Source organism: Solanum verrucosum, unplaced genomic scaffold (genome assembly GCF_900185275.1).
Source record: "Solanum verrucosum unplaced genomic scaffold, falcon-dt-bn FXZP01000207.1, whole genome shotgun sequence".
Taxonomy (NCBI): domain Eukaryota; kingdom Viridiplantae; phylum Streptophyta; class Magnoliopsida; order Solanales; family Solanaceae; genus Solanum; species Solanum verrucosum.
The window spans coordinates 4,157,808-4,169,025 of NW_026019996.1; the positions used below are offsets into that span (position 1 = coordinate 4,157,808).

Below are 11,218 nucleotides of genomic sequence, written 5' to 3' on the forward strand. Positions count from 1 at the left end.
CTCTGCCTTTCTTTTATTAACCCTAGCCATGATTATGTCTAAGATCCAAATTATGTATGTTGTTCATATCTAACTCATTGACCGAAAGCAATAATGGTTCTCAATTGATACAAGTTCCCTTCTAGACTTTCAGATATTCAAGTACGATGATGCGATGCTTATGATCCTTAAGATTGTGTCTTATGTTATGCTCAACTCTAAACAACCTTACTCTATAGTAGGTTACCAATATGTATCATGTTATGCCTAATCCCAAGATGACATGTAAGTCATGTCTTACGCACTTATTACATGCCTATGTCTAAGGCCCAAGAACTTTATGCAAATTCTAACTCATTCTTCACTCCTCGATCAAGGAGGAAAATATCTCATATGGTAGTTCTAGTTTTACCCAAATATTCTATTGATCCAAAACATGTGGTACCCTGCGCATGATCTATGAACTTATGTTATCTGATGTGCTTATTTTTCTTAGAACTCTTACCATGTTATATGTATGTTACAATGATCATCTATCCATTCTCTATGTGTTTTATAGATTAGGTTTTGTGTCTATTGTACCATATCTTACTCCTCCCTTTAGTAGTGTGATAAATATGAGTCATTGAGTAGTATTACTCCTATCTCTCGAAGCTCGTACTCTTGTACCTCAGTGACGTCCCTTATGATATGATAGTAGATAGTGGTGTTTTAAAGAAAGGGAGCAATGATATAGATAAAAGAGTAGATGATTCATCATTGGGAAGGTTGTGGTGTGACAATTCAAGCTAATATTATAGGTGAAAGGGGATATATGGTGTAGATCCATACGAAAATGATTAAAGTTGATGATTTATGGTTAGGAGATCCATAAAGTGGGTGTAGTAACATTAGGCTTGAATATTGTGATTGATAGATTCATAGACCATGATATTATGAGTCTAGTACTTCGGGATTAGAGCTTGAGTTCATTTGATTATAGTGATAAGATGGTGTAGTACTCTTGGCCGGGGGGGGGGGGGGGGGGGGGGGGGGTGACGAATGTGGAGCTTTATATAGTAGGCTAGAACATTTTGACTCTGAGTTAAACTTTCATGGGAGCACTATGTAGTAGACTCGGACTCTTATAATTATATATTTGCGACAGAGTTCTAAGTTGGAAATGATGAAGGGAAGTAGACATAGTAGAAAGCATGGTTGAAAAGTGCTTCTTAACTTATGGGTGTGGGTCATTGATTTTTGGGAGGTTGGGCGGACCACTTACCCCTAATTAAGTTCGCATATAACTATAGCTACCACTCTAGTATTCAAATGGCCCCATTCGAAAGTTTATAAGGAGGGAGGTGTTGTTCCCCTATTGGGTCCCTATTGAAACTCTAGATTATCGAGTTTAGAAATTGAGGATTAAGGAAATAGCTTCGGTGAAAGTATTATGGAGGTATCATAAGATATAACAAGCTACTTGGGAATCGGTACAGGGCATGAAGAATAGACATCCCTTTTTGTTCACTCCTTGGGATGCAGTTAATGAAGGTACCAATCCTACTCTTATCTTTATCTCACTGTGTATTCATATCTTCATGCCTATCCTTAGATGCAGCTCTAAAATAGTAGGGTTCATGGGTTGTATGTTGGGTCAGTGGTGTTAAAAGAAATGGTTTTTTGGTGATTAAGGTCTTAACATGGGTTCCTTTGGTAGTGTACGTCCCTCACATCGTGCTAAACGTGTCTTAACTTCTCATTCGAGGATGAATGATTCCAAGGGGATATTGTAATGCCCTAAAACATCAAACTATGACCTGAACTGTTCTTTAAATACATATAGACTCCAAAACCAATGATTTCTAATATTGGATAGGTATTTAAAATAATTTCTTTCTTTGGGGAGATCTTTGGATGTGAATTAAGGTCATAAGGGATTCCTAGAATATTAAGATTTTGTGGCCTTATACTAAGAAAAAGAAAGGTTGTGAAACCCTTGTTCCAACGCCTTCGACCATTTGTCAATCAAAGTTATGTGCTAACAGTTATGCTCATTTTACTGAGCACTACGGATTTCTGTGTGATCCACCACGCGAAGTGGACATCAACTACGTGGTCGTGCAGTCTTGTCTGTGTTACTGTAAGGGTTCACGAACTAGGCTCCAGTTGCGCGAACGCGCATGTGCTCCGAAATTATTTAAGTCTTCTCATTCTTTCACATTTTAGGAGGGGTGTTTTAGTCCTTTCCTCATCCCATAACCCTAACCCATGACTATTAACTTTCCCCAAAATTCATATTCTAGAAGATTTGATAAGTTACGACAAACACTTCTCCTCTTCTTCTCCAACACTTCAAGAAGCAAGATCTAAGGTTAATTCTCAAGGTCCCTTTCTTATGTTTTCATCAGAAGGTATGTTTCCATTCTTAGAATGCCTTACTGGAAGCATTTCATATTATCCTAAGTAATATGTAGGCATTTAAAATATTGCAGAACCATCTAGTGGTTGACCTAAACTATTGAGTATTTGAGTTGTAGATAAGGCAATCTTGCAACAAAATTGAGGCCACCTTATTGGGGCTTTTCGGTTGACTTGTGAGTTAAAACTGATAATCTACGTCTGTAGCTTAACTTCACTTGAGCACATGTAGATGTTGAGGAGCGACTGACTATAATTTGAACAAGGATCAAAACAATCAATTGTCGATGGACAAAAGGCAGAGCAAGAAAGCCTTAAATCTTTGCTTATTTAATGACTTGGATGGGACCAATGTTTTATGGATATTAAGAGCTTGATATACTTGATGATACAAAAGGAACTGAACCTTCATCAAAATGACACTTCTGATTTTCCAAGTTGCTGTAAAAATGGTTGGAGCAATGTAATACAAGACTCTAGGGAACACCTCCACTGCAAAGCATCTTGCATCTCAAGGAAAGTTAGCTTTTAAATACAAAAGGGGAAATTTTATTAATATCCTGGGAGGTCATTGGCATGTTTTTAGAGCACATCTTGTATTTATTTAGTCATGAGAACAAGCATTCGCAGACAGTAGTAACCAGAAAAAGGAGGCAGTATCTCATAAGTCCTAAAATAAATTTTCACATATATGGAATATTTCCAGCCAGACTGTTTCCAAAAGCCAAAAGATGCACCTGAGACAATGCTCCAAGAATATAGCACTCTAGAAGCTATCGGCCTAACCGTGGAGCTTTAGCAGCAGGTTAACTTGCATTAAATATCATTTCACTATGTCAATCTCTTTTTAGCAGTTACATTATGTAGCACTTGATATAGCTTCAAGCTTGCTCTTCCTGGTACATCATTCCACAGTTTGAAGCTCTTCCGGAAGCTGTTTGGTTCAAACTGCAGCCAAAAAAGTCCAAACAAGACAGATTTACATATCTAGACTGAAATTCAACTACTATTCTTTTAGAAGCATATTGGCGGACTACTCGTCCCTAATCAATGTCAGCTTGACTAATATCTACCTTCAGGTTCATCATCCCGTCTCATGAAATGAAATCCCATTATATATCGGTATTCACCCGTCCCAAGGCAACGAGAACAGTATCCAAGCCCACTTCCACCACAACTCTTGCACCTAGAAGTATGCATTAGATTATGGGATCCCCAGCAGCTCAAGTAATAATATCTACAATGTGGAAGAAATTGAATAACTTGATACCTCACCATTTTGGCCATTCTCCTCTTGGAAGCATTTCTAGGTCCACAAAGTTAGTCCTCCCTGCATCAAGTGAATTGTATAGGAAGTCAATTTAAGAAAAATTAACCAGATCATGGAGCATATACATAAATATAAATATGCGTATTTGTGAAACTATTTGGAGGGAAAATAGTTGACTTCAGAGAATAGGTAACTAAGGAGTTACAGTAGACTAATTACCAAAATCCAAAATAATTAGGGAACTAAAAATACTTCAAGCCCTATTGCGTAAAATGCCCCTCAACTATTTGAATAGGTACAAATTTACCCTTTATCCACCTTTCCACCTTCAAATATCCCTGACATTAACCTTTTGGCTAAAAACACCCTCAATGTAAACCTTTGGCTCATATTTGCCCTTATTTTAACAACTCCTCTAAAGTAAAATTATTAAATGTTTATTTATTATGTTGCCTAATCTAATTGGTCTAAACTTAATTCCTTCTCAAATAAATAATAAAAACTACATACAATTCATATGTTGACAAGATAAGATTGAAAATAATATTCAAAAAAATATTTATTTCATGATACCTTCCTTTTGGCATATTTTAAATCAACCCCCAATGTATTATAATCCAATTCATAACTGGAGATCTAACTAAAATCGATACTCGCCCTGTCTGATTGTCAATCTAAAAAAAGATTATTAATTTAATATAAAATTTTCTATCAATTATCCAATTATCTTGCTCATTCCTTCTTTTTATTCTCTTATTCTTAATTAGGATATCAAGGATTCAAACTTGAAATGAACTTGCATGTTCATATTCTTTTAATTTGAATTATTTTTATGGTGGATGGGGATACCAAAAAAGGTTATTTTCATTATTTTATTTTGAATTTTGAGTACACACAAAAGAAAAACTACAGTATACCTACATAGTTGCTTAATTAAACCATCTTCTATTGAACTAATTATTCATAAATGATTGTTGTTATTTTTCTCCTTTTTTCTCCCTTGTTTAATTTGTCATTAGTTAAAAAAAATTTAAAATTTAAAATGGTGCACAAGATCCAAAAAAAAGAAAAGTGGGGAGAGGAAGTGATTGGGTGGGGGTGTAGATAGTAGAGGATTTTTTTTTAACTTACTATGGAACCCAAAATCAAGCCAAAGATATGAGTCTATATATTAAGTAATTTCAAATTATTTTGATGGAGAAGGACCTAAAATGTCCTTAAACTATGGATTTGGTATAAATAAGGATATTTTAGAGCCAAAAGGTTGATGTTAGGGGTATTTGGAAGCCTAAAGGTGGATGGAGGCTAGTTTTGTACCAATTCAAATAGTTGAGAGACATTTTATGCCCTTCCCCACTATTCTTATCTTATTTTAATTTTTTCCTTTTCCTCTGGCACTCTTAAGTTAAATCAAGTCAGTTCAAGCCTAACCAAGACCACAAGCACCCAATGATGACAACACCATAGCTCAAAGGCAGCACTAATGCATTTCGTGTTTTCAAGTGTTTTGAAAAAAAATCTATACCATCCTTGACTGTGAGATTAAATAGCATCAGATGTATGTCCCAATGCAAACATAAGTTCTTGTAAGTAACTCCGTCTTTTGTGTGTGTGTGTGTGTGTGTGTGTGTGTGTGAGAGAGAGAGAGAGAGAGAGAGGAACCTCTGCCATGGCAATGGTAGCACTCAACTCTGCCATTCCCTTTACAGACAACACAAGGAGGATCTGGCTGCTTTCTTCTTTCTTTGCGAACATTCGACTGCAACAAAGTTTACATTCAAATAAGGATAAAAAAAGGTAGCTTACATTCAATAATTGTACAACAGGAAAGTTCCAAATGCATGTGAAATAAGTATAGATGCCTAGCTCATACTGCAGGATTAGAAGTCGATTGTCCTAATCCATGATACATATGACTGTTCAACCTAAGCCTAATTATTGAAGTATTAAACATTGCTTACTTTAAAGTAAGTGTTATTAAGCTGTCAATGTGTTGATCAATTAGCCCAAACAGAGAACAAAACTCTTTTTCCCGACGAACCAAATCACTAACTCAATGATACATATACTACAAAACAAATCTAAAAATGCTCGGTCAATCTTCTGATACTAGAATGGGATTCAAACCAACTTAAAACTAGACGATATGCAATTCTTAATCCGGCATACTGGATTACCATCTCAAATTTTGCAATTTTTACTGTAACGCTTCGGAAAAGGGATGTGGTAACTAATTTACCATGTAGACACAATTCACTATATCTCTCTATTTTACTATCATACCAAATTAACTCATTGCATGAGAGCGTTCTAGGAGAATACATGAAGCAATGTTGTAACCACCTAGAAGTTGGACCAATCTCCGGTATTACCATCCATGAAAATGATTATTAAAAGTCAGAGCAGCTATTACGAAAGAATCTGTTAAGAAATATACCATTAGGAGTCATATCCATGGAAACTTTTTCCTTATTTCCAATAACAAAAATTTCAAAACCAGCATTTGGTTATATATAGGACTGATTATTTTGAATTATTTTTTTTGGCAGATGAGTTTCAAGTTAAATGCATGTACACAACTTTGATTTCCAAATACAGTTTTTCAACTTAACTTCAAATACTACTTTTATTCAAATATCACATTTTTTATGTCCAAACGCCTACTTAAACTTTAGAACTAAATGTCTAACTACTCCAAACAGCAATACCAAACAAGGTTCCGAGACATTTTCACATTTCAACTTTTATTAAGATTCTTTATGTAGAATACAGCTTCAAAATAAGTATTACAATACTAAGAGGTGTCACCCAATCAATTTTCTGATGCAAAGAAAATATACAAACAGGTTTATCACGTTATCGACATTGGATCTTTTGAAGGCCAATCAGTGGTTCAATAAACTTTGTTCTTCTTCATTGTCCATCCAACAGTCACCCCAAAACCATAAATGGGTCAATCCTCAATAGCATAACTAATTTTTTCTACCAAGTCCAAACTTCAAACATTATCATTCCCGTACCTTAGCACCCGGGGATGTTGGCTTAGAGGTCAATAGAGTGGGTGCAAATCTCAGGGACTAGAGGTCAAATCTCTAGATATAAGAGAAAACTCGGTGACTTCTTCGTATCTCCCTAATCCTTGGTGAGTAGAGTTACCTGATACTTATGCTAGTGGAAGTAGTAGATACCTAGTGTTATAGTGAGCAAGCTAGTCCAGGCACCACCATAAAAAACAAATAGCGTTGAGGTTACTTCATTCCTTAAATATGATAGTTAGACCTTGTAATAAGTTTGTGGATGTTGCCTAATGATTACTGGTATAAATTATAAAATATTCTTTTCTTGCCCACTAGCAACACCCTGAATACAAATAACTTAGCAAAGTAAAAAAAAACAAAGCTTTCCTGATAAACACTAATGCAATATCTTCTCTTTGACTTAAATAAGCAAGTGACTCTCTTCTAAGAGTTATCGTTCCAATCAAATTTTCCAATACTCTATGACACTACAGCAAAGGGATGCAGTCTCTGATTCAGTATCACCATATAAATTCTCCACTAAATGAATAGACAAATTTACACTATACTTTCTGGTTAAATTTGAATCCGTTGGTATTCTTCTCCTATGATATTGTAAGGATCTGAGTTTCAATCAATTGAGTTAATTTCAGTAATTTGTTGCATGAAACAACGATGAGAGTAAAAATTGTTTAACACAGATGCACAAAGTCATGTTGTATTGTCTATATTGTGAAGAACCATATTTTTTTATGAGTAGGTTCTGATAAACTATATATAATATGGACCAAGTCCATGTCAACTATCAAGTGAAAAATAAATCTTGAAACTAAGAGCAGTAAGCAAAATCTGTTTAAGAGTATCCGAACCAAGTTTCAATATATTTCCACAACATTAAGTTCTATTAAACTATCTTCAATACAAAAATAACAACTATTATGTCTCAATCCCAACTAGTTGGGATTGGCTATATGAATGCTCAATATTCGCTCTTGCTTCATTTGGAACCATTAAGATTCTAATGCTCAATGTAGCTTCAAAATAAACTTTATCACCATATGTGAGCAGGGGAAGATCTAGAGGGTGAACCCCCTAACCCCATAAGCAACAAATTACACAATATATATAAGGTATTTTTTTTAATGTATATATATAGATTTTGAATCCTTGACCAAAAAAATAGAGGAGTTGTTTAAGGATTCAAACTTCACTGGTTTCAAGTTTAAATCTCAAGCACTACATTTTTATCTTTGAATTGTGGATGCACCAGCCATTCAATTTCTTAAAGAAAAGCAAGTATTCAACTAGGGTGGCAAAATCAAACCTAACCCGTTCAACCCGCCTAACCAGTTTAAGTTTGGGTGGGTCAGGTCAACTCATTTCAACCCAACCCAAATTGGGTTCATAGGTAACCGGATGGAGTATGGACTCGATCTTGTCAAAATATTTTTAATTTTTTTTTTAATTTGATATTTGAATATAGTCATAATAAAGAAAAAAAAACTTTATTAGGTACTAAAATAATTTAAAAGAACAAATAAAACAAGTAAAAATTGGATTGGGTTGGTCTTGACTCTGCAGCATAATGTAACCCATTATCTAACTCATTTTGAACCAAGCAAATTTGGGTTGGATTTTAACCCGATTGTTATCTCAACCCGTTATCCGTCCAAATTTGATTCAATCCGCATAATTGTTATCCCAATATTCAACGGTTGAATAACTGTTCTTATCAATTGTCCAACCCAAAGAGAATAAATTCAACGACAGAAATAAACAAAAACAGAAAGGGTTTAGCTTGCCTCAGTTCTGACGACCCAAAATGGCTTTGAAACGGAAAGGAGAGGAGACAGCTTTGGTTTTGAAGGAAGGCCATTACTTAAATTTGGGGCTTCCCCTCGAATGGAGTTAACGAAACAAGTCAATGTTATCGCTCCCATATTATTTTGTAATGTTCCACACTCTCTGTTCTTGTCGTTTAAATAAATTCAACAAATTCGATTCGTCGCTCTGAATTAATTATATAACTGACAATTAAGCTCTCGCTTCATGTCACTCCCACGAGAAAACCTAAAAATATATCTTAGCAATTAATGTTTGAAGGTAGATTATGCTACTTTAAATATTATTCTTCTTTAAAAAAATTCTCTGTTTAATTTGTTTGTCTATTTTCATTTTCAGTTACTTTCAAAAGTTTATCTCTTTATTTGCATAAAAAATGGAAGTTCTTTTCTCATCTTTTTACAAATATTAGTTTCACTGTGTATTATATATATATAGCCTACGATGTTATAAAATAGAACTAATATTACTAAATTAAATATTTTTAGTAAATAATTATAATTTAAAGAACATAGGACAAGTGCTTTAAAATGATTAATACAGATTGTTATAGAGTAACTTGTATTTTGAGATCAAAATGACCAGATATTATTGAAACATTTCTAAATACATTCAAAGTTTAAATATGGGGAGAAAGTGACATTTCTTTAGTAGTATTATTATTTACTTAACTCAATTTTTTAAACAAATCTAACCAACAAAATTTTTAAAAAAAATATCAATACAAAAGATCACCAATAGTCTTTCATCTTGAGGTTATGAACATAAATGATGGACACCATTTAAGTATAATTTTTCTCTTAAATATTCATACTTCAAATTTAGTATGTGCATGACACTAATAAGAATTACCATAAATATTTCAATATTTTATCTTTATACGTAATATATCTTTTACCAATTAATATTTGAGTAAGACTATCATAGAGAGGTAATTCTACAAAAAAAAAAAAAGGTATTTTATTGTTATAACAAATGATGGGTAAATTGATGTTTGAGTGTATGTCAAATATTTAGCTTGACCAATTCTTTCTTTTAGATATACATATATATATATTTAAGTAGCATAATTTAATTTTAATATATGAACATCATCACCTTTGGTGAAAAATATTTCATTTCTTTAAATTTCTACCTTATATTTGTAGACCATAGTCTTTTCCTTTTTCATGTTGCATGCATACCATATAATTGTTGTCTAATAAAAGTATCTAGTATCTTATCGAAATTGTATCGTGATATAAAATATTAAACTTTTTCAATAATAAAAATTAATAGATGAATAAAATTTAAAGTATTGTTTATAGAATCTTTAATTTGAATTAAGATTATTTTATGATCCATCACTATTTTCTTATCTATTTTTATATAGCTAACAAGGAGTGTATCTTGTGACATAAAATATTCTCAAATTTAAATGAACACAAAATAATAGGAAAACAATATATGGAACGATACATAGCTAATGAAGAATCATGACGAAAATATATGTTCATGCTATATTCACAATAGAGTTTCAATTGATTAAAATCTCTTGTCACCAACACTTTACTTGCTTGTTCATTTTTACTTACATATCTATTAAAAAATGACTATTATCATGTCTATATTATCATATTATAAGTAATAGTGAAAATTTATTTTTGAAATAGTGGATTTAACATCAAAACTAATGATTCAATAAACTACGTTGATGCTCATTGTTTTAGCCAAATCAGAAAGAAACTATTTCATTTGAGAGTAAAAAAATAAAAAATAAAAAATAAAAAATAAAAATATAAAAAATGAAAGAATAAATATATCTTACCCAAATCATGTGACTTTATTCATATTTGTTTATTATTATTATCTTTCCCACAACATTTCATCATTGTTAATCATGGAAATCGTAAGAAAAAATACGAGTATGAATTTATGAATGATTTGCTACAATTTGTTCACCAACTCTTTCCGATGTGGTACCTCGAATTTCATTGAATTTTGAACTTAATCAACTGTTACAAATAACCCTGAGATCTTTTAAGAAGAAGAAGAGTAGAAAACTTTAAAAAATTGTAGTTTAAAGTGAGAGGAAACCCTCTATTTATAGCTAACAAATAGTAGTATTAATAGGTGCTAATTGTTCCTTATCAGAAAAGTTATAACCTTTCGTAAAAGTCACTGATCATCGGAAAAATCAAAACCTTTTGCAAAAGTCACAACTCATTAGAAAAGGCACAACCCTTCGGAAAAGTCACAGCCCTTTGAAAAAATCACAACCTTTCGGAAAAGTCACAACTCATCAAAAATGTCAAACATAAAATTTTCTCAAATAAAAATAAACACAGAATAATAGAAAAAAAAAGATATAGAATGATACATAGCCAATGAAAAAGGAAGACGAAAATATATGCTCATGCTATATTCACAGTAGAGTTCCATTTGATTAAATCTCTTGTCACCAACACTTTACTTTCTTCGTTCATTTTTATTTGTGTATCTATTAAAAAATAATTATTATCATGTCTATATTATCATATTATAAGTAAAAGTGAAAATATATTTTTGAAATTGTGGATCAAAACTAATTATTCAATGGACTACGTTGATGCTCCTTGTTTTAGCAAAATCAGAAAGAAATTGTTTCATTTGAGGGTAAAAAAATAAAAAATCAAAGAAGAAATATCTTACCCAAATCATGTGACTTTATTCATATTTGTTTATTATTATT

At 32.5% G+C, this 11,218-nt stretch overlaps 1 protein-coding gene across 2 annotated transcripts; it reads right to left on the reverse strand.

Annotated features, from left to right (window-relative positions):
- Positions 1-2,907: 2,907 nt before the first annotated feature.
- LOC125819270 (uncharacterized) lies at positions 2,908-8,633 on the reverse strand. Of its 2 annotated transcripts, XM_049498738.1 has the most exons (5): positions 8,469-8,633; positions 5,312-5,408; positions 3,655-3,709; positions 3,453-3,565; positions 2,908-3,327 (listed from the first exon to the last, which is right to left on the reverse strand). In XM_049498738.1, exons 1-5 carry the CDS (start codon positions 8,604-8,606, stop codon positions 3,323-3,325), a joined length of 408 nt encoding a protein of 135 aa, XP_049354695.1. In that variant the 5' UTR covers positions 8,607-8,633; the 3' UTR covers positions 2,908-3,322. The 2 variants fall into 2 exon arrangements, with proteins under 2 accessions (XP_049354695.1, XP_049354694.1); XM_049498737.1 differs by lacking the exon at positions 2,908-3,327 and having other exon boundaries at positions 3,365-3,565.
- Between the last annotated feature and the right edge of the window lie 2,585 nt (positions 8,634-11,218).